The 25,259-nt window shown below is 34.6% G+C and overlaps 1 protein-coding gene across 2 annotated transcripts; it reads left to right on the plus strand.

Annotated features, from left to right (window-relative positions):
• Window positions 1–2,059: 2,059 nt before the first annotated feature.
• LOC130809272 (E3 ubiquitin-protein ligase At1g12760-like) lies at window positions 2,060–11,150 on the plus strand. 2 transcript variants are annotated; one of them, XM_057674973.1, is made up of 6 exons: window positions 2,088–2,234; window positions 5,719–5,823; window positions 6,176–6,983; window positions 7,622–7,747; window positions 7,832–8,120; window positions 9,667–11,150. In XM_057674973.1, exons 3-6 carry the CDS (start codon window positions 6,313–6,315, stop codon window positions 9,856–9,858), a joined length of 1,278 nt encoding a protein of 425 aa, XP_057530956.1. In that variant the 5' UTR covers window positions 2,088–2,234; window positions 5,719–5,823; window positions 6,176–6,312; the 3' UTR covers window positions 9,859–11,150. The 2 variants fall into 2 exon arrangements, with proteins under 2 accessions (XP_057530955.1, XP_057530956.1); XM_057674972.1 differs by lacking the exon at window positions 5,719–5,823 and having other exon boundaries at window positions 2,060–2,234.
• The last annotated feature ends 14,109 nt before the right edge of the window (window positions 11,151–25,259 follow it).

Consider the following 25,259-nt stretch of genomic DNA (forward strand, 5'->3'; position numbering starts at 1 on the left):
TCTGGGGTATTACACTTACCCCCACTTAAGAATACAACGTCCTCGTTGGACCGTAACTTCAGGATCTTTTCCCCCGCTAGGTGCACTGAACACTATCAGCCACGGTCGCAGGGTTGCTCTGATACCATTTGTAACACCCCGGCCCCTCGGACCGCTGGTGACTACTCATGGAGACTGTAGAGTGGCCCCAAAAACCAACACAAGTCTTTCCAGCGTATTTTGGCTTCACTCGCACGCATCCGGGAAAACTTTCCAGGAGGTCACCCATCCTAAGATTGCTCCCCACCAAGCACGCTTAACTGTGGAGTTCTTAGCAAATGGGCTCCCTAAAAATGAAGATGCACCTTGTTGATATGAGTAGTCTATCAATCCTTTTTCAAGCTAATCTGGGGTATTACAAAACTGCCTAACTCATTTGTCTTTCAAAACGCCAAAGACATGTTTGTGTTGTCTTCTCATCAAGATTTCTCACCCACACGTCAGTTAACTCACAATGTCCTAAACTTGAATTGTAAGTTACTTCATACTTTTATCTCAAAATTATGTAATATAAGGGTTCTTTTTCCGATTTGGTTTCTGATGCCCAACTCATCTTGATGTGGAAAATTGCTTCAAGAAAATCCATAGATTATGCTTGTTTAATTCTCTCTACTATGTGGTTTTGCAATTCTATTGTACTATTTGTGCTATTTGTCTTCAAACTAGGCAAACTAGCCTTTTTTATTTATTTATTTATTTTTTTTTGTAGCTATATCAAAACCAAACCAGCTTTTTAAATGATACATGTTGATGTATGGGACACTTACTCATTTCATATATATGATGGTTGCAATTATTTTCTTACTGTGGTGGATGACTATACCAGATGTACATGGGTATACTTAATAGAATTGAAGAAATAGTGTTTTTTCTTTTTACAACAATGGCTGAAGTATGTAGAAAACCATTTTCATACAAGCATCAAACTCATTCGTACTGATAATGCGAAGGAATTATGCCAAAGAGTATCTTTGCAATGGTATCATCAAAAAGAGATAATACATCAAAATAGTTGTGTTGAAACATCGCAACAAAACAGCATAATAGAATGAAAACACCGTCATCTTTTAGAGACGACTAATATTTTTCTTTTCAAGCTAACCTACCCTCAATTTACGATTTTAAGCTAAATTATACATTGCCTACTTACAATTTGCTTATTGCTTACTTATTAACCCTACTACAGTTAATTTGATTAATGAATATACATTAAAAAGCTCTTTAATAACCTTCACATAAATAACTTAGTTCCCATCACCATGATCAATGGTATTTTGTTTATCAAATTCAATCATATGAATATGGATTATTATTAAAATTGCATCAAATTCAAGTATATTTTGTTCATCAAATATTCAAAAAAAAAACATTATGATTTGGAAAAAAGATAACAGGATACCTATATCATCATTTGTATGCTGATTGTGTTGATTATGTAATATAATATGTTCAAATTCTTTAACTATTTCATTAATCATATTTCAGTCTTGTGATGATTGTAAATGAATTTCTTTTATTTCTTGATTGTTTTATTATTGAGCAGAGAGAATGGACGAGAATCAAATTAACTGCATCACATTTTTCGAGGAGAATTATTACTCTTGCTATGTATTTAGGAGGATGAAACGATTATTATTTGAGATTGCATGACCAACCCTTAATTCCTATTTTTCCATTTTTTTATATATAAAACTAATGAATGGTATAGATTAGGTTGAGTTTGAGAATCATCTCTCAAGAAATTAGCTAAAACTTTTTCGGCTCGTTTTGTATAAGAACGTTTTAAGGTGAGACGACCTCAAAACAACAAACCTATAAACAAAAAGTCTTACGATGAAACCGTTTCCTACAAGAATTTATGAAAACTTTTTAATTTTTAACCAAAAAAGCCCAAAACCGAATGTTCTTTGATAAAAACCTACTAAACAATTATTTACCAAATAGTATCTCTTTTAGTTCAAAATCAGATAATAATGATCCGATTTTTAGGTAAATCAATGAAAAAAATCAGGAATTTTTCAAAACCAAAAAATGTAAATAAATAAATACTCTGGTTGGCATTTGACGCTTTCTCTCTCCTTCATATATCTTTCTCTCTCCTCTTTTGATTCTTCCTGTCCAAAAGTTGGTGGCAGAACAAGCAAAATTGCACACCAAACATCATAGTTTCGGATAAAAATTCTCTTAAATTAATTGTAAGTTTTCTCATCAAATTTTCTTTTTATTTTGGTAAAAAATTTATGGAAAATTTCATTTACAGTTTGATTGACAATCATTAATTCATTATAATGTTGGATGTTTTACATATTTGTCGAAATTTTGTGGGCTTTCAGCTGATTTTTGGGTAAATTTCATCGAATGTTGTTGAATTATGATTCATTTTGTAATGTTAATGACAATTTATTGATTTAGAGTAAATTGATTTCTGTATTGCTAAGGTAAGTTAGGGGTTTGAGTAATTGATTAGGAAATCTGCTTGAAAGAAGAGAAGCAATCAAATAGGTTTAGTTTCAATTCATTTTGCGGCATTGTTGATCTGCTAAGATTTTCAATTTAGCTGCTATCGTTTGGCGAATTATATTTGATTTTTTGAAGTCATATTTGTCTAACATATGTTATTTTGTTAAAGTTTTGGTTTGATCATCATCATCATAGTCATAGTACCCATTATATCAGATATATCCCTTGCATAGAAGCTATATTGGGGTGGAGGGTTAGATGATGTTAATACAACCCCTATCAAAGGAGATAAAAGAGGTTGCTACTAGTGAGATCCTTGGCTCGAAAATAACCAGCAAATGAAAACTCATACCCCACTACGCGACATAGGCAAGACAATTAGTAACACAAGACAAGGCAAGTAGAAAGAATAATAACATTAACAAAAAGAACTAAAAATAAAGGGAAATTCCACATGGTAGCATCGAACTTTCATGAAATGACAGTGTAGCACTTTTGTAAGATTTTTTCACATGGTAGCATTTAGTTTATGCCTTATCCAATTGCCGTAGCATTTTCCGTTAAGTTCTTGTCAATTACCCGTAGCATTCAGTTGGTTCTTGTCTTTGTAATTTGCCCCATGTGGAATTTCCCAAAAATAAAATCATATAAAGGCATAAACAAAAGTTAATTCAAAGTAACTAGCGTTAGTCTAGGACACAAACTCACCAATTACCTTTATTCTTAGTCAAGTCTTCATAGAAGTGCAGCTCGTTCATGTCAGTCCTAATTTTCTCCTCCCATATCGTATTATCAGTCCTACCATGACTAATCTTTCAATCACAACAATAATCCCAAAACTTTTAATTCGAAAGGTTAGGGTATGACTTCACGAGAATTGACTTGTGTTTCATGATCATATAATATGACTATGTTTTATAGGAGTTGGTCGCCGCAAACCTACAACTCACCCTTCTCCTTTATTTGGACTTAAAATCGTCAATGATCGAGCATTACTCATAGTCAGAGTTGGTTTGATGAATTATCAACAACAACACATCAATGACATGGGTTGGCTACATGAATCAATTTATCAGTTCCAGTGGTCATCTACGTAGATCTTCTTCTGAATTCATTCTAATTTTCTACCTTCTCAGTTGATAAGTCTAGTTCCTACATATCTTTTTTTACTCTTGTCCTCAAAGTCATCTTCGGTCTTTATCGCTTTCTTTTTAAGTCTCAAGCTTCAACGCTTTATCTTCCTTAACGATTCGCTAACACCCCGTCTTTTCACATGCCCAAATCATCTTCAACAATTCCCTTTCATCTTCTTCTCAATAAGTGCAACTTCTAAACCCTTTTTTACATTTTCGCTTCAAATTCTATCCCTCAAGGTATGTCTACCCATCCATCGAAGCATTGGTATTTCCGCTTTTTATCTTTCTACGTTGATTCTTGTAAAATTTCAACATTTTGATCCATATAGTAGCATTAGTCTAACGACTGGCTTTAAGTCTAAGGGCACACCTCGATCACATAATATTTCGGTAGCTAATCTTCATTTTTGCTACCCACACTTAATTCAATGGGTCACTTCTTGTTGAATATCCTCGCTACTTTAAATTATGGACCCAAGGATTTTGAAGAATCCACTTATAGCGATTGATTAAGTGTTAGAGTTTAAATTAGATTGAAAAAAATTGTTTTCTTTACATGTTTGTAGATTTATATTAGGCTTTGATTAATCATAAGAAATTATTGTTGCTTGTCTTTTCAATAACTTATGACATGAAGATTAATGTCCTATTATTTGCTTTGCTATGTGGTGGAAGTAATATGTTTTGTTAGGATTAGGCAACCTTGTTTCCATTGTCATGGATTTGAATATGCTTTATCTTTCTTGGGTTCATTGAAAAGTACAAAGGTTCAAGGAGTTATTTTTTGCTACATAAGCTAAGTGTTTTACGTGTTGGTACATAAGAGGCATTCAGCTTTTTCTTTGTCATTGAGACAACCTTCTTAGGTATGTGATCTATAGTCCTTATGTTTTCTTTACTCTGAAATATAGACCCAAAGCATTTGAAGCATCCACTTGTAGCAATTTCTTTCTCTTTACAGTACGTTTCGTTATCTTATTTGTTCTAAAGTTTTACTTCACGTACTTCATTTAATCCGATTTAATTTGAACCCTCAAAACTCAAACTTTTGTCTTCATTGTTCTAGCATTGCATTTACTATCTCTCTAGTCTTATATACCAAAGTAATGTCATTAGCAAACAACATGCCTTGAGACACGTCTCCTTGTATGAATTAAATTGTATCATCTATGAACGCTGCAAGAAGAAAGGACTTAAAGTCGAGCCTTGATGATGACAAGAGTTGTCATTACCTACGAAAGTTTCTCTTAGTACCTTCTCATCCCCCTAATTTGTCTATACTTCTCGATACATATCTTGCCCTATATTAACATATTTCTTTGGAATACCCTTCTTTATCATTACCCACCAAAAAACTTCTCTAAGTTCCTTGTTGTATGCTTTTTTCTAAGTCAATAAAAGTCATGTACAAGTTTTTTAATCTTATAGTACTCTATCATTTGTTTCGTGAGATGAATTACTTTTAATTGTATATGTCACTATCATTATAAATCCAAAATTTTCGCCATATCCCCTCATACGTATCTCTATCATTCTTTCCCATAACTTAGTGGTATGGTTCATGATTTTTAATCATCAATAGTTTGAGCAATCTTAGACATCTCAGTACCTCTTCTCTTGTCATTGGACATCTTGTTTGTATGAATAAATTAATTAACTTACTTACTCCAATTATCCCAAGGCATCTCCATACCTTAATAGGTATACCATTTGGCCCAACAACTTTCTCAAGCTTTATTTCTTCAAAGCCCCCTCAACCTTTGATTTATATTATTTGCGTAAAATCTATATCTTCTTCCAAGGGACTGATTGTTGTGTCTGGTTCCCCCTACAACATTTTCTTGTTTTCTATTTAAGAGCTTGTCAACATACTCTCTCCATTAATGTTTGTTGTTCTTGTTTTGAACTAGAATATTCTTATCCTTATCCTTAATACACTTTACTACATCTGTCATTAGTTTTTGCTTGCCTCCTCTTTGCCATCCTGTAGATATCTTTTTTTCTTTAGAATCTAGTTTGCCAAATACTTTTTTAAAAACCTTCAATTTTGGCTCACGAACTTCTACTTTTTATCTTTGTCTAGGTATCATCTGTATCTGAAGCCATCTTCCAATCAACTTCTTTAACTATCCTTCACTTATAACAAAAACAAAGAAAAATGAATCTTCTTCGGGCAGGAAATTTATGGGTATTGTTTGCCATGTGATGTTAGCTATGATTATGAGCTTGTGCAATATTCTTTTATTAAATATGAATACAGTTACTTTAGTGATCATGATGGAAAAAATAAATTGAAACTTTTGAAGATAGTAGTTGTATAGGGTTGCTTCATCGGTATTTTTACTTGATTGTTGATACAGAAATTGTAATATTTAGCATATTCATGAGAATTGGCACGTCTTATCTGTATAAAGGAGTATGATTTTACTTTGTTTTCTCAATTAAATATGGCTTTTCCACAGCTCCCTGATTTCTTCGGTATTTTACTACTATCTGAAAGGATTTTAATTGAAAGTTTTATTGCTCTTGTGGTTTTGCAGCATCTACTGGAACAGAAATCTTACACCATAAAGAGTTCTGCTGTATATCAGTTTGCATAGCGGTGAAGATGTAGTGTTGCTCATTTTAGTGAACCATCATTTTATATTCCTTTTATTAGCTCTAGTATTGGAAGACAATGGCTGTCTCAACTGCAGAGCCAATTCGAGGAATTCATACAGACAACTACCCCTTGCTTTTGGAGGGGCATGATAGCCAGGGGAATGAAGAACATGTAATAGATATTGTAAGAGGTGGTGAAGCCTCGTCTTCAAATGCTACTGCTTCAGAGTTTCATCATAGTGTTAGTCTTAATAATGATCATCCGGAAACAAGTGGCATACAGGAGCCTTTTCCATCATTATCTTCTCATAGTCGCACACTTTCTAGGAGCTCCTCTTTTGTAAGAAGAAGTGAGGGAACTGGACGTCGCAATTGGAGCCCTTTTAATTCAGGCTTTTGGATTTCCATTGAATTAATTCTCACATTAAGCCAGATTATAGCCTCCATGACTGTTTTGTGTTTGTCAAGACATGAACATCCTCAAGCTCCATTGTTTTCTTGGGTTGTTGGGTACACAGCTGGATGTTTTGCTAGTCTTCCTGTACTCTATTGGCGTTTCCTACATCGTAACCAGGGTGCAGAGCAGGTTGCACTTCAAGCCAATCAGACATCTCCTCGTGTAAGCTCTCCATCAGGTCCAAATTCTTATGTAACAATTTCTCTTGGTCAGACATCTGAACAGGAAAATCGTCATAGCATACCTGGAGCTACTTCTGACGGTCAAACTAATGGAATTGTGACTACCAGGTACGAACTAAATTATGATTAGAATTTTGTTTTTTGTTCCTCTTAGATGTTGCAGCAACTCCATACTTGTATCAGTTTTCAATAAAGTCCTCTCAAGTATATTCAAATGTGCAATATTGAGCAACGAGTGATGTGGAAAGTTACTCAGCACATGCTAGAAAAATGTCAACTTGGGTTTATCATGGTTCTTGCAGGTTTTGGTTGTTGTTTGAGAACTTCAGTGAATCTTTGAACTTTTATAAATAGGATTGTTGTCGTCTAACTATTAATAACCTATCACTCTCATCATCATATCATCAATTCTTAACATTAGCTCTTCCCATAATCTTCTTGAAAAATGACGACCATGTTTAGTGGCTGATCTTGCCCTATAAATTAGAGGGGGCCAAAATAATTAATTGAACAAAAAATAGGCAGTCAAGATTTGAACCCCCAACCTATACTTTCAAAACTATACTCATAACCACTATCCCTCATTATTATATTGTAATAGTTATACAACATTTGAATTTGGTATTGTGCCCCTTTGGGCCTAGACAAAGATCTGCCCCAGGCCCCAGCCCCAGCCCCAACTTTATGTTTCTCCATTCTTATTATGGTAGATTTTGAACATACAATGTCAATTGTTCTTTTTGTAGGTTAGATTTGATTATGGACCATTTTAAAATGGCTTTGGATTGCTTCTTTGCCATTTGGTTTGTCGTGGGTAACATTTGGATCTTTGGAGGACATGCTTCCGCCGCTGAGGCTCCGAATTTGTATAGGTTTGTTTGTTGGTCCTTGACTAGGGGAATTCCAAATATCATTTGACTCATACTGTAGCCTAATTATGTTCTGGATGTTTTCAGGTTATGCATTGCTTATCTTACTTTGAGCTGCATTGGATATGCAATGCCTTTCATTTTGTGTGCAATGATTTGCTGCTGCTTGCCTTGCATTATCTCTGCCCTTGGAATTCGTGAGGATCTAAACCAAGTTCGTGGAGCTAGTGAAGGATGCATTAGTGCTCTACCAACCTACAGATTCAAGGCAAAGAAAGATGAAAGTGGCGGTCCCGAGCAAACTGATTACATTGAAGAAGGTGGAATTGTGGCTTTCGGAACAGAGAAAGAACGTACTATCACTGGTGAAGATGCGGTAGGTCCAATAATCTTAATCTGTCTAGTTTTAGTTTTCTAGGAGTACCTGATTCTACACAAATGCTGCTATGAGTTGCCTTGTTCATTACTCCCCTTTAGTCCTTACTAGGAGTATTTAACTGGAGATGCTATATCCTTTTTAGATTTTGAAGTCTGAAGAACCGGACACTATACTATACCTTATGTGTTTAGGTTCTATCTAGTATTCTGCTGCTTTAACTTTAAAAATCTAGTCAGACGCATGTTCTCCAGGACCTGAACGTACTCTACCTGAGCTGAAGTTTTTTGGTGAATGATCTTAACCTGAAAGTTAGGTTACAGCGGAATCATATTGATATTATGTGAAGCTAAACCCACTAAGGAGTGTTTGGCATGAAAACTAAAAAAGTAATGGAAAGGGAATTTGTTAACAAGAGTAGCGGTAATAGTAAGTGTTATTATTATAGGTTGTTTGGTATATATTAATAGAAAGGGAAACAATTTCTTGTGAATTCTTTAATTAACTATACTTTATCATCCTTCCTCTTTACATAATATAAAAACCACTTCAATGTCATTAAAACCACCAACCCCAAATCATGGAGCACCTATAACACCTTCAACATTTATCAAAACCACCGGTCCACTGCACCACCAGCCCACCACCACCACTATCATCAACTTGTAAGTTAATTTTGCCAAGAAATTTGCTAAGTTAAAAAAAATTAAGAAAAAACTTGCCAAAAAATTTATAAATAAGCCAAGATTGAAAATGAAAATACCAAATTTATTCAATCTTCAGAAGTAGAAATCATGTCAGTGATAATAACTAGTAGAATTTTCTTTGAAAATTAGAAAAATCAACTATTAATGCAATTGAATATCAAGCTAATCAAATTGACAAAGATTAAAATTTTTAATTGTGGAAAAGTGAGAGATTAATAATCACAATTCTAATTGAATATTATCACAAATCAAAGAAAGAGATAAAGTAATGCATCTTTTCAGTTTTAATTCCTGAAAATTTCAATTGCATGCAAAAGAAAATTAAAAATTAAAAATAAAAAAAAAAAAGATTGAGAAGGTTACTAAGATTCGTTAGTTAAGCACTTGGAGAAGACAATATCAACCTAATCATCAATGGTGGTTTTTAATATATAATCATAACAGGAAAAGTGTTAAATATGGCATTTTGAGAAGAAACAAAATTACAGTAATTGTTTCCCCAACTATTTGAGAGGTAACAAAGTAGGAGAAACGAATACCATCAAGAAACAGTAACAATTACCTCAACATTCTGTCCAAACACTTGGTAACGGTAACAATTAATTGATCCCGTTTCCAATCTTAAAATTTTTGATACCAAACAGCCCCTAAATGTATCGTGTTTGCTTTCTTATACCTTAATGGTTATGTGATGATTCTCGTGGAACAAGTAAAATAAAATATACTTCAAGCTTTGTTCTCCAAGAATCTAATCCGCCTTTGGACTTTTTCGCCCGCCTGTGTGGCTGTGTTTCCTGAATCCTTCAACAGAATTTGATTTCATGTTTTCATCTTAACAGGTATGTTGTATTTGCTTGACAAGTTATATGGACAATGATGAGTTGAGGGAGCTGCCTTGTTCTCATTTCTTTCATGCAGAATGCGTTGATAGATGGTTAAAGATCAATGCGACCTGTCCTCTGTGCAAATTTGAGATTTCTGAAAGAGAAGACACGCAACCATCACCAACAAACACCACACTGCAAACATGACATATCGAAAGTCAGACCATCTGTAAAATCTCCTGATTGAAAACAGGTTAGTGAAACCACCTTTTTTTTCCCTTTGGTTTCAGAGCTTCATGGTGGAAGTTTTTCACTACCACCCTTCTCTCCTGAAAATACAAGGGTGAACGAAATCGAGCTTGAATTTCCATGACACATAATTTTTTATTTTTTTTACTATCTCCTTTTCGTTTAAAAGTTGCGCCATAGAATTGAGGGGAATGTACAGTTGAAATCATCAAATATTCTGTAAGATGGTTGTACAGATGGTGTATCTACTCAAATAGGCCATCCTTATTTGTAGTTAAGAATGAAAATAAAATAACTTGTAATGAAGGACTACTTTTGGTAATTTGTTAGTATATTAAGTATATGTATTAATAGCAAAGGTTAAATCAATTTTTTTTTTGAAGTGAAAGGTTAAATTAAATTAGTCCAAGTATATTGTTAACCAATAGCAGCCTTTTTGATTGAAATGGCGTTATCATCTAGATTTTTTTTTTCTTAAAGAGATGATCTCTTTGTTTTTTGATTTGTTTTTGTTTTTTGATTTGTTTTGGTTAATGTAACGGATTTTATATTCTTGGAAATAAGCCTTTGGCATTTTGCTATGTAGATCTCCCGGTGTGTAAATTGTAATTCATTTTTTTGCATTTATACGGTGTTCAGATTGTGAGATATTGAGGGAAAGAAAGGGAAGAGATATGGATTAGTGAATGATTCCTTGTTTGGATAATAAAAAAGAAGAAAAAGGGATTTTGAGTGCAAGGGTTAGGAAGAAAATATGCACTTTTGTTAAGAATTTAATCTCTCCTAAAGTGGAAAAATTTGGAGAATAATATTTCTTTTCTTTCCTTTCTTTTTAAACAAATAAGGTGCATTCTACCTCTTTTCCTTTCCCTTCTCTTTCCCGTCCCTTTATTTTTTTTCTATTTTAATTTGTTATCCAAATATATTGTTAGTTTCTTCATTTCTTTTTACTTTTCTCAATATAGTCAAGTTTAAAATTGATTTTTCTAACATGTTGATTCCCTTAAATTAATTAATAAGGTACATTGTAACTTCATGATACCGTTTGTGTTAGTTGCATGAGAAGATTGTCATTAAGATTTAGGGTTGATGGAGAAATAGTTGAGGTCCTCTTCTCTCTATAAGTACCTTATTATTAATTAGTATGAGGTATCTCATTTGAAAATTTTAACTCCAAAAATGAGAAAGTCTAGGATATCAATCAGTTTATCAATCTAGGATTTCAAAAAAAAAAAAAAAAAAAAAACAAATCAATCAAATGATTGTGTGTGCTTCTGGTGAATTAATTTCTTTGTCCCAATGTAATTGTCTTAACTTCTATTCACCATCTCCTTCTATTTATTTATTTTCTAATTACAAGCAGTCTGAGAAAAGAATAAGAATAAGTGAAAATTGAACTTAAAATCATTTTTAAAATATAATACTTGCTCAGCTAGTCTATTAAGATATATCATCTCTTTGAGAGATGTATCTCAAGCACAACCCATTAAATATTAATGTCTACTTACATTATCTTTAATGCTTATTTACCATATTCTTTATGTCTATATTCAATATCTAAAATGTCTACTTTCATCATTCTTAATATCTACTTATAATATTTTAAGAAATATATAATGAGTCGGCCCAATTAGAGATCGTCTTTTAAAAAGACCGTCTCTCACAAGAATTTGTGATACTTGCTCTCTAGTATACTAATATCCGTTATTTATTTCTTTATTTAAGAAGATTCCTCTACTTATTGAGTCTTTTCCCAAAATATTACAATTTAGGAAAATAATTCCCATCTTATGTTAATGGGAAACATAATTTCCTATCTACTATCTACGTTGGATTTTTTTTTTTTTTTGCCATATGAAACCGCTATCCAAAATAGTGTTTTTTTCTATGAAAACAAAACGCCATGTGAAGTGGCGGTTTACTATGATTTACTTTTTTTTTTGGTAATAATAAAACCAAATGGCGGTTGTCTAATAACATCTTTTTTTAATTCAAATACAGTTGTGAGTGAGAGAGGGTGAGAGACGAAGAAATTTGGCAATCCCTCATAATTAAGCCTTCTGATCGAAGAAATGGATCAAAAAGTTACGCCTTCGCTCGCGCAAACTGATGCAAAATTAGGGCTGATTAAGGCCTTGATTATGCAGAAATTAATGTGTAGCGGAGGCCTTGATTGATTACACACTCAAAAACAACAAATGATGACAAACAGAACACTCAACACACAGGAACAGAACCAAGAAATCCTTTCTTGGTTTTCTGTTGATGATGGCCAGCGTCTGTATCAACGTCCTTATGCCAACGATAGATGTACAATGCCTTCCAGGGATTGTACCTACGGTTTCCTTGCAAAATCGATGATTGCTCCACAATCTTTGACTCTACAAAGATCAAAGGATACTCCATATACCTTTGATGAAGTCACCGCCAACTTCAAAGAAGGAAAACAGAAACAAGTTTTCTGAAATACCTCTACTTGTATTGAATCAAATGAAATCAAATGCTCCCTATTACATGAGGTGAGGCTCTCCTTATATAGAGCACTCAACTACCTTAACGACTATATTCTAATCACACGCCTAATTAAAGAACACGTGCTAATTACAAGGCTTATAAGGCGCCTAAACAGAAAGTAGAAAATAAAAATAAAACAAATTTTGATTCAGCAAAACTGTCGAGCAGCCCTTTATCCACTTAGTCTCTAGGAATCTTCGTGGACTGTAAGAGAGATCTTGGACCCTTGATGGCTTGGTCCATGTGCAAGGATGACGTCCCAAGCTTGTTCAGGGTCTAGATGGGCTGAGCTTGCACTTAAGAGACTCAGCAAGGTCTGCTGGTCGTCAGAAAGTCCTGTGGCCTTGGTCCTGCTGAATGTTCCGATCTCCAAGTGTATGCTATTGTTCCTTGTTGTTGTCTTGGCTTCCTTGTTCCCAACATAGTGTCTTGAGGTCATGTTTAGTCTTTGGAAAGCATCCTTGACCTGGTTCCGTCGTTCATGTACAATTGGCGTAGATGACAAGTCAGAAACACTGTCTTGTACTTGTAGGTTGTTTGCAAGGTCTTGATCACTTGATACATTTGGTACATTTGTATTAATTCCTCCCTCTTGGGGAAGAATTGTCTTCAATTCTGAATCAGGCTCATATAATGTGAGATTTCCAATGTTGAAGATGTAGGAGATGTTATAGGTGTCAGGTAGTTCAATTTTGAAAGCATTAGGACCATACTGCTGTAGAATTTTGAATTGTCCTATAGCACTTGCCATGAGCTTGTTCTTCCTTAAGTGAGGAAATCTTTCTTTCCTGATATGGACCCAGACAAGGTCACCCTCCTTGATAGGTTGTTTGGACTTCAGGTGTTTATCCGCTTGTAGTTTATACTTCTTACTAGCTTCTGCAATGTTCCCTTGAATCTGCTTATGTAAGGCTTCCATACTCTATATTTGGGCTGCTGCTTCTGCATTAATTTCATTCAAACAAGGCAAGTTAATCATAGAGACAAGCATCAATGGGTTGGCACCATATACACACTCAAAGGGTGTGTGTTTAGTTGCATGACTTGGGCTGTTATCAAGGCTGAACAGAGTTTGGTCTAAACCGTAAACCAAACCGGACCAAACCGTAATTAATATTTGGTCTGGCCTACGGTCTAAATGGTCTGGTCCGGTTTTTTTTTTATTAAAAAACCGGTTTCCGGTCTGGTCCCGGTTTTAAAATTTTCAGACCAGACCGGACCGGAAAACCGTAATAAATTCCGGTCTGATGAAAACCGTAAACCGTAGACCGGAACCCGTAATTTCCATTTTATTTAAAATTTTAAATGTTACATTTCATTTAATTCGACAATTGATCAATGTAAACCATGAGTTTGTTCCCTCTTTGATGAATTATAATCGTTTAATTGATCAATTTTGCAAACTCCCAGAGTCTCGTGTAGCTCATAGAATTTTGTTTGATATGCTTGATAGGGGTCATTGTCCTACTGTTATTTCCTACACTACTTTGATTAACGGGTACTGCACGTATGGAGAAATGGGCGCAACATTTAAGGCTTTTGATGAGATGTCTGAGAAGGGTGTAACCCCTAATTCGTTGACTTATAGTGTTTTGCTTGGTGGGGGTTTTGGTCAATGGTGATGCACAGGTCAGGAAGGACTTGAAGTAAACTTTAGGAGCAGATGATAAATGTTGATAAGCCCTCAATCAACTATGCTGCCTTTGCCAATCTTATTAATTCTTTAACTAAGGAAGGATTTTTTGATGAAATTTTCGAAATTTCTGACGATATGCCTCAAGGTAGTAGTATTCTTACGGAATTTTCTTATGCTCAAATGGTAGATTCTTTGTGCAGAGCTGGTAGGCATCATGGGGCATCAAGGATAGTGTATATAATGGGAAAAAATGGTTATAAACCAAGCATGGCAGCATATAATTCTATCATTCACGTATTTGGTGATGTATTTTGTTTACAGATTATCGTTTATCTTAGATTCTCAATTAAAAAAATAAAAAAAAATTAAAAAAAACCGTAGACCAAACCAGACCAGACTGTTCTAGAATGGTCTGGTCTGGTCCGGTCTGGTGTCTTGACTGGTCTGGTCTGGTCTGAAAAATTTCTAGATCGGAATTTCTGGTCTGGTATGATTTTTCAGTCAAACTAGATCAGACCGGACCGTGTGCAGCCCTGCTTGTTATTATAGGCAAATTCAGCATGGCATAGTTTCATGTTCCAATCCTTTAAGTTCTTGCTAACCAACACCCTAAGAAGGGTGCCCAAGGTCCTATTAGAGACCTCGGTTTGGCCATCAGTCTGTGGATGATATGCAGTACTGAATAATAGCTTTGTGCCTAGCATTTTCCACAAACTTTTCCAAAAATAGCTTAAAAACTTACTATCCCTGTCAGAAACTTTGGTCTTTGGGATGCCATGAAGTCTAATAATTTAAGAAAAATACAATCTAGCTATCCCTTTTGCATCATCAATTTTTGTGCATGCAATGAAGTGTGCCATTTTAGAAAAACGATCTACAACCACCATAATTGAGTATTTACCCCTCCTTGTCTTAGGTAAAGCCATCATGAAATCCTTACTAATATGTTCCCAAGGCCTACGTGGTATAGGTAAAGGTAGGTACTCCCCTTTATGAAAGGTTATTAGCCTTTAGGCAAGTCTTACACCTTAACACATGTTTTCCCACTGTACCTAGCATCTTAGGCTAGTAGAAATGTTTGGCCAGCATATCAAGGGTCTTCTGGATGCCAAAATGCCCTCCCATACTTTCTTCATGGATCTTTTTCACAAGCAATAACCTCAAGGGTGAATGTGGTATGCAGAGCTTATTACCCCTGAATAAAAACCCCTGTTTTATACTAAACAACCCTTGTGGTGTGGTCTGGCACTGTTGGTACAACTCATAAAAATTAGGGCAGGTGTGATATTGGTCTTTTAGCATTTCAAACCCTATGATTCTAGATCCAACTATCCGAAGCAGATTATACTTTCTGCTCAAAGCATCAGCAATTACATTTGCCTTCCCTGTTTTATGCTTTGTTGAAAAATCAAAGGTCTGCATAAATTCAACCCATCTTGCATGTCTGCTACTTAATTTGTGTTGGCTGTGAATATGCTTCGAGGACTCATGGTTAGTGTGTAACACAAAAGGTTGAATTCTCAGGTAATGTGACCAATGCTCAAGGGCTCTAATGATTGCATAGAATTCTTTATCATAGGTGGAGTAGTTAAGTCTACTTTGGTTCAGCTTCTCACTAAAATATGCTATGGGTCTCCCCTCCTGCACAAGCACAGTCCCAACCCCTGTTCCACATGCATCACACTCCAACTCAAAAAGTTTAGTGAAATCAGGAAGCTTAAGTATGGATGCTCTGCACATCAGTTCCTTAATGGTGTCAAAGGCTTGTTGTGCCTCTGCATTCCATTCACACTTTCCTTTGTTTGTGCATTCAGTGATAGGTGCTATGATGGTGCTGAAGTTCTTAATGAACCTCCTGTAGAAAGAAGCTAATCCATGAAAAGATCTAATTAGTGGTAGAGTAGTAGGTACAGGCCAATCCTTAATAGCTTGCACTTTGCTTGGGTCTACTTTCACCCCTGTTTTACCTATTATGTACCCTAAGAAATTAACCTCAGGTAAAAGGAAACTGCATTTCTCTAATTTAGCATACAACCTCTGCTTCCTTAATACCTCAAACAGCTGCTGAAGATGACTTAGATGCTCTGTTATTCCCCTGCAGTAAATGAGTATATCATTTAGGTAAAAAACTATGAACTTCCCCAAAAATGGTCCTAGCACCTCATTCATAAGTCTCATGAAAGTGCTGGGTGCTCCAGTCAAACCAAAAGGCATCACAAGCCATTCATACAGGCCATACTTGGTCTTGAAGGCTGTCTTCCATTCATCTCCCTCTTTCATTCGAATCTGATAGTATCCACTTCTCAGATCCACCTTACTAAACCATTGGGAGCCAGCTAATTCATCCAACAAATCATGTATTCTAGGTATAAGGAATCTATATTTGATGGTTATGTTGTTCACACTCCTGCTATCAATGCACATCCTCCATGTGCCATCCTTCTTTGGCACAAGCAGGGAAGGTACTGCATAAGGACTCAAGCTCTCCCTCACATATCCCCTCTGTATCAGTTCCTTTATTTGCCTCTGCAGCTCCTTGGTTTCTATGGGATTAGTCCTATATGTGCTTTTTTGGTAAACTAGCCCCTGGTACAAGGTCAATCTGATGTTCAATACCCCTCACAGGTGGCAACCCAGGTGGTACTCCTCAGGAAAAACATCCTTATACTGATCTATAAGGCTTCTCAGCTCAGGGGGTATTGGTGTAGGGCTACTAACCTCTGTAGTGAACAACAAGTACAGCTCTTCCCTTCTCCTAATCTCCTTGTCACACTCCTTCCTATTCATCAAATGTATGGGCTGCTTAGGTGCCTTAGGTGGAATGGTTTTATGTAGAGGTAAGGGTACTAATTTCTTCTTCTTCCCCTGATGGTTAATGATGTAGGTGTTAGTGTAGCCATTATGTTTGGTCCTCCTGTCATACTGCCATGGTCTCCCTAGCAATATGTGGCATGCATCCATATCAAGCACATCACATAACACATCATCAGTGTAGGTGCCTAAGGTCAAACTTACTAAGCATTGCTTGTTCACTAACCCACTTGCTTTATTGTCCAGCCATTTCATTTTATAGGGGTGAGGGTGAGGCTTGGTTTCTAAGTTCAGCTCACTCACTAGCTGCTTACTCACACAGTTATGACTCACTTCCCCCATCTATAATCAGATCACATACCTTCCCTTGTATCTTACATTTGGTTTGGAAGATGTTCTCCCTCTGATCTAATTTCTTTGCTCTAGGCGTAGTATGAAAACTTCTTCTGAAAATCAGACTATACTGCTCTTCCTCAGGCAATACCCTCTCCAGGTCCTCTTCCTCTTCTTTCTCAGTATCCCCTTCAAACCTATGCCTTCTCCCATCCTCATCCTTTATATATGTACCATCTTCATCACTAAGGTTGGGTGGGTATATTTCTTCTTCCTGCCATTCCTAGACACTAATATCTTCTTGGTTCTAGTGTCTTGCCTAATCTCATCCCATTCCCTCATGGTGAAGGCTCTAGCATTTGGGCAATCTTTCTTGTAGTGTCCCCTGTCATTACACTTAAAGCATACTACATCTTTTGAAGGTGCTACCATCCTCACAGTGCTAGGTTTAGGTAAGTCTGCTAGGTGTCTCTCTTAGGTGTTGCTGTGGTGTTAGTGTTCTTAGGAGCGTAGGTCTTAGTGGTTTTATTGTAGGAAGTGGCTGCTTTACCCATATGCCTCTCAATATCAATGGCCATCAAGCCTGCTGTGTGTATGGTGAGATGAGGTGTGTTAATCATTTTGCTTCTAATGTCTTCCCTTAGACCTGCTAAGAACTTACCCACTCTCAATTCCTCATCATCCTAAACATTACACATCACAGTGAGCTTTTCCCACTCCTAAATGTACTCTTGCACAGGTCTACTCCCTTGTTTCAAGGTGCCATACTGAACATACAATTGTTGCCTATAGGTTGGGGGTACATACTTCCTCTTCATGTGCTTCTTGAGTTTATCCGAAGTTTGAATTCTACCCCTGCCCTCCCTAAGTCTCAATCTCTGTATCCCTTCTAACCAGGTTGAAGCTACCTTCGTCATTTTTACTTTGGCAACCTTGAATTGATGGTCTGGTGGTGTGCGTTTGAATTCAAAGTATTGGTCCATCCTACTTTCCCAATCTAGGTAATGTTCTGGTTCATGAGTAAGACCATCAAAGTCAGGAATGTCGATCTTAATGGTTCCATCTTCGTAGGGTCGAGGATTAGGGTTTGGTGGTCTGTCGACTTGATTATCTAATCCCAAATGAATCATCAATCTATGCATACCATCCTCTAACATACCAAATCTTTCCTCATGGTCAATGGTCTCAATTAAACAGCGAACAATAACCAGCACAGAAATTTTCTAGCAACAATCAAATTCAACAAAACAAGAATCGCACAATCACAATACCAGATAATAATTGGTGCACAGGTGTGAATTGTGTGATTAAATTGAACAAAAAACTTAAAATGAATGAAAGAGAGGAAATCAAAATAAGAGGAATCACTCCCTGAACATTGTAGGAACAATGATGAATGATTCTGCAATTTTGGTCGCCTGATAATCGCCCTTCAGACTCTTTCTCTGAAAGTTTCCAGACAACTGACAATGTTCTTGAAATACCTGGTTTCTATACTACCTTTGTCCCTTTCGTGAATTGGCTCTGATACCAATTTGATGCAAAATCAGGGCTGATTAAGGCCTTGATTATGCAGAGATTAATGTGTAGCGGAAGCCTTGATTGATTACACACTCAAAAACAACAAATGATGACAAACAGAACACTCAACACACAGGAACAGAACCAAGAAATCCATTCTTGGTTTTCTGTTGATGATGGCCAGCGTCTGTATCAACGTCCTTATGCCAACGATAGATGTACAATGCCTTCCAGGTATTGTACCTACGGTTTCCTTACAGAATCATTGATTGCTCCACAATCTTTGACTCTACAAAGATCAAAGGATACTCCGTATACCTTTGATGAAGTCACCGCCAACTTCAAAGAAGGAAAACAGAAACAAGTTTTCTGAAATACCTGTACTTGTATTGAATCAAATGTAATCAAATGCTCCCTATTACATGGGGTGAGGCCCTCCTTATATAGAGCACTCAACTACCTTAACGGCTATATTCTAATCACACGCCTAATTAAAGAACACGTGCTAATTACAAGGCTTATAAGGCGCCTGAACAGAAAGCGGAAAATAAAAATACTTAGACAAATTTTGATTCAGCAAAACTGTAGAGCAGCCCTTCTTCCACTTAGTCTCTAGGATTCTTCGTGGACTGTTAGAGAGATCCTACACCCTAATGGCTTGGTCCATGTGCAAGGATGACGTCCCAAGCTTGTTCAGGGTATAGATGAGCCGAGCTTGCACTCAAGAGACTCAGCAAGGTTTGCTGGTCGTCAGAAAGTTCTGTGGCCTGGGTCTCGCTGACTGTTCTCATCTCCAAGTGTATGCTATTGTTCCTTGTTGTTGTCTTGGCTTCCTTGTTCCCAACATAGTATCTTGATGTCATGTTTAGTCTTTCGAAAGCATCCTTGACCTGGTTCCGTCCTTCATGTACAATTGGCGTAGATGATAAGTCAGAAACACTGTCTTGTACTTGTAGGTTGTTTGCAAGGTCTTGATCACTTGATACACTTGGTACATTTGTATCACAAACTCAAACCAAATTCATAGTGATTGATAAGCAAACTATCATGTGTTTCAGTGTTTTCATTCTAGCATACTAGCATATATCAAATCGTAGACAATCTAAAATTCAAATCTGCTGAAATCGATGTCTTCACCTTTGACAATTATAGGTCTCTTGTGCAACAGACCTTGAAATGGAAGCTCATACCTAAACGTTGTCATAAGAATAGCTCGTATAGTTGTTATGGTGCTCTTCAAACACATTTTTAATTCAAGAAATGTAATGGGGATAAAGAAATTTGGTCTTCTCTGAGTGAGAGAGGGTGAGAGATGAAGAATTTTTATTTTATTTATTTATTTTTTTTTTTTTTGCAGGAGTATTGTGCAACAGGAGGACAACAATGGGGATGGAGAAAGGGAAATGCAGTTTTTAAAGACAAGTAAAACCGCCATCTTAAATATATTACAATTATTTTTTTTAAAAAAAATAGTTCATAAAATCTAAACGCCATATGAGAAAACGATTTTATCTTGAAATTCTAATAAAACGGCTATCTCATTCCATCCTACGTGAACGATACCAAGGAAAATATTTCCATAGACATAGGATGGGAAATAAATTCCCAAAATGCAATATTTTGGGAAAAGATTCCTACTTATTTCTAAAGTCATAACAAATTAAAAATCATTAGTTAATTCCTATAATACCCTACGAAAAGCCATTTGCTACAGTAGGATTATACAATCGGCATATTTGGGAAAGCATGGTGTAGTCACTTCAATGGAGGCTTTCATTGTGGGGTGCAGTGCCATTGGTTAGTTTGGAATGTGGACCCATCAATACATCTTTGAATATGTTCATTAGAGATTGAGCATAATTGTTGCAAAAGACCCTTAACATCTTGATTTGTCTAATATTTTGTAGTTTAGTTGCTAAACTTACTTTTCTAGCTAGAATGTTGAGTTCAATTCCTAAACCAAACTAATGACCTTAATATTGTAAAACTTCTTTGTTATCATAGTATAAACTTTATTATCTGATAGTGGGTATTAAATGATGTAAATGATAAAAGAAAATTAACGTAACTTTTGTCGGAATATCTATTGACAAGTTTAATGCACCTGTTTGTTCTCTCACAACAATCTCAATTTATTCACAAAATTAATTCCAATGCATTACTATTTGAAAATGTAGTATTAGCTAGTAATGAAAAATTATGAACAAAATGTTTTTCATGATTAAAGTTTCACTATCATAGAAATGACATAATATATATCATAAAAATTTATACTGCAAATCATTCTCTTTATCATGGTTTAGTACAAATAACCAAATAGACTATCAATGTTTTAGACTATCACTATAGGATTTTGAAACAAAAGAAAACATCGGTAAGCCCTAATAAATGTTTTAGACTATGAATATAGAAGTATGTTTTAACTCTTGGGAAACTTTAATTTGGAAAAGTAGCATCCTGTATGGACCAAAAATGAGTTAAACGAAGCTGAAAAGCTCAAGCAGCTGGAGCAAAATCATATGAGTCATCGTCATCATCGTCTCCTTCAAATCGCGCTTGTGTAGAATTATGTTCACAGCCTTTAGAGCCTCTGTCTTCTATGTAACCGTTCATATATTGTGTCTTTGAGTTCTTCAACCCAATAGTAAACGAAAAGATCGACATTTTCTAAACGAGGGGAAGAAATTAATTAAAGGAATTAAAGAGATGTTTATTTGAAGAATATATAGTAGTATACCTGTTTTTGTTGTTGATTTAAGTTGGTGTTTGAATGGTAAAATGATAGATGTTTATATAGATATTTGATTTGTAGGAAGACAAGTGGGTGCATGTTGGGAGAAATTGTGTAACACCTATGGAGGATGTTCGCAGGCAGACGACACACGCCGCAGCCAAATTGGCACAAGACTTAAATGTGCATGTTTTCAGTATCTTTTGTCACATTGAAGGAAATATTCTGTTGTAACAGTAACATAATCTTTTTAAAGGTTACTAATGAAATGATTTGGTATATGAAAATTTTGTCCTTGTTGAAATATAGGCAAGGAAAGCAAACCTTTTTCTCTTTATTGTATTCTTATTAGATCAATTGCAAACAATCTCTTTATCATCTGGATAATGTATATGGTTATAATGAAAATCAATACAAGAAAAAAAATAAATAGATTAATAAAAAAAATCAAACAAAGATTTAACGTGATTCACTAACAATGTGTTAGCTGCATCGATAGGGGATGATGAACATATATTGTTAATGTGATGAAGAAAAACTAGTACATATTAAGAGGATTGACGTGTTATATATGATATCTAGAAATAACATTAGTAACATATTAGGAGGATTGACGAGACCCCCAACACCTGTGAAGCGAGAAAAAGAAAATCTAACTTATATTATTGAAAGGTTGCATACATCTGACTCTTTCAAACCCTTCTAAAGTGAGCCATACTCTATGTTATGTCGCATTAGTATCATTATCCTAAAAAAATCCATCAAATTTGTGAACAACATCAAATCCATGCTTTAGCAAGTGAGAAAGACAAGAGAATCTATAACTATTACTAAAATAAAACACTGTTGATGTTATCACTTTTTAAAATTGCTTACGTGTCACTTTATCAATAAAAATTTTCCCTCTAAAACTCAATCATGATGTCATTGTTATTATGACTAATGTTTATATTTTTGACTTTTCAACTTTCTAATTATAACTATAATTTTATTCATATTGTTTGATTTTTTAGTTTTTAGGTCACACCATTTAATGTATTAGACAAACATATATATTTTTTTTTATTTTTACAATTATTTATAAAAAATCTTTGTAATGTTATTTATTAAATGAGTACTTCCTCCGTTCCGTTTTAGTTGCTACATTTACATGGGCACGAGAATTAAAAAAAGTGATTGACCTACACTGTAGCTGATTGTTTACTTTATAGAGTATAGTATTTTATTATTATTAATTGAAAAAGAAAAAGGAAAAATAGGTTGTTAGGTTACTTTATAGTATTTTATTATAGAGTATAGAGTATAGAGTATAAAGTAGGATAAAAATAGGGGTAGGTAGAACTTTAATTGGTTGTTTTATTACTAAAAACGGAAATGTAGCAAGTAATATGAAATTGTCAAAAATAGAAAATGTAGCGGGTATTATGAAACGGAGGAAGTATATGATATTTTGATATGGTTAAAACATAAAGCCGTAAATTTTAATTTTTTTGTTTATACAAATATGTTAGAAAATTTAATAAAGATGTGCATCGCACGGACATTATCTAGTTTTCTACTATTTGACATCTAAATGCAACACATCCAACTTCTATTTTCTTGTTACTCTTAATTTAGAAAAAATAGTTTACTAGAACTATTAGAATACTGGTGTGTGCAATGTACAATTTTTTTCGATCGACATATATAAATATATGATATGAGAAAAATAAAGTTAGAGATATTATGCAGTAAAAACATTCAATTTTAACAGGTATATGTATAAATGATCTCTATATTTTTGAAATTTATCAACAATATATTATACATTAATTATATTCTCTAATTACTCAATTTAACTATAAATAAATATTAGTCAAAGATAAGTTAATGGTAGAGATATTGGTCAAGATCAAAGTCTATATTACTTTTGTTTAGCCAATAAATAAGTTCAATTTGACAAACTCTCTTTAGTTGTGACACTTGAAAGTGATATGATGGAAACAATATATTATGCAGTATATTATATTCTTTAATTAACTCAATTTCACTATAAATAAATGTTAGTCTAAAATGATTTAATGGGAGAAATATTGGTTAAGATCAATGTCATGTCATTTTTGTTAGCCAATAAATGAATTTCATTTGACAAACTTTCTTTAGCTGTAACACTTATAATTTATCAAGTTTTTTTAGTATAATTATGATTTTGATAACATTACATACTCCTACTATGATATCAGTATAATATTTATAATAAATTCTTAGAATAAATCTCTTGATATGACAATAATGCATGTTAAATTAACAAATGTTCTTCAGAGTTTATTGTTTAGGTCAAATATTTTGTTATCATAAGATCTTTATAATAACTAATCCCTTTTTTAAAAAAACTGCTTAAAATGATAAGTTGATTTGGACAATTAATTATTAATTAATCGACACATAATAATATGTTAACCATTAAAATAATGATATTTGGCAAAGCTCTCATAAGCTGGCGTTTGTCATTGTACAACAAAATTATTAAATAGTATGATGATATGATGGTTAATTTTCATCCCTGGCTATTATTCTTCCACCATTAGTTATTCCCATTACTTTCTTTTAGATGCTTGAAATATGAATAGGCTCAACGCATACTCAGACACAAGGGTTATTGTGAAACGTCCAAGTTGATGATTACTTGGCATGTGCATTGCCAGATGCCGAGCCTACATGGCATTGCGATTCTGCCACATTAGTACTCAAATGACTTTGGATTCAGGCCTGTCACAGGTGAGTGGTGACCTTTGGTATGGATTAAGGGCTAATTTTACTAATGCAACAGAAGACTTCTGGGGTCACAACTCACAAGACTAAAAGTAGAAAAGCTAAAGAGAATATTATACCTTGAAACAGAACAAAAGTTTAATAAGTTTTATATGGTCAAGCTGCTTTTTCAGTTTGACATCCCCATTTTTGCTAGCATGATTTTTAGTTTTTGTTGGTTTATAATATTGGTTTTCTAGTTCAATTTGCACTTAAGATTTATTTTTTAGTTTGACTAAAAAAGTTTAAATGGAAGTAATTTGGTTTGGTTCAATATAAAATGTGACCTAATTTGATTTGAATTGAATTAAAAGATCATATTTTGGCCCCTAGACTCGTAAGACCCTATACTTTTAAGTTTGGATATGAGACCAACCAAAACCTGATCCTTGTCCATCTCTAGTAGAAACTATTCCATATCTCTCGGGTAGCATTCCTTATAAAAGGGTGTGTTATAGGCTAAGTGATCTTCAAAATCCATCTTTTAACTATTTAAAAAATAAGCTTTTTATTTAAAAATTCACAAAATAAGCATATTGAAAAAGCTATTTCTGAAATAAGCTTCCTTTTATCTAAACGTTTAGTCAGGCTTAACAAAAACGAACAACAGTAAGAAAATTTTAAAAAGAAAAAATTCCTAGTCCTTAGTTTCTTGTTAGTAACAACAAACAAATAAGTGATGTTCAAACAAGGTTAACTCCTTGTTTGTTGTTAATAACAGTGAATAAGGAATTGACTGTCTTTGGCCAACACTCCTTTATTAGATGTTACTAAATGTAAACAAATGGCTCACATACTTTTTTTGACTGTTGTGAGTGTTCCAACTAGCATATATTTAGTTCGTTGTTACTAACAACGAACAAGTGTCCCATAAAATCGATCAAAATGCTTACATTCAATTCATCTAAAGTCACATTCTTCTCTCGAGTATTCTTTAAAAATATACAGTGGTCATAAGTTTAGCCAATGTATGGAGCTCTAATTCCTTTGTTTTAGTATTCTTAAAAAGCCACTAACATATAA

Source organism: Amaranthus tricolor, chromosome 3 (assembly GCF_026212465.1).
Source record: "Amaranthus tricolor cultivar Red isolate AtriRed21 chromosome 3, ASM2621246v1, whole genome shotgun sequence".
Taxonomy (NCBI): Eukaryota; Viridiplantae; Streptophyta; class Magnoliopsida; order Caryophyllales; family Amaranthaceae; genus Amaranthus; species Amaranthus tricolor.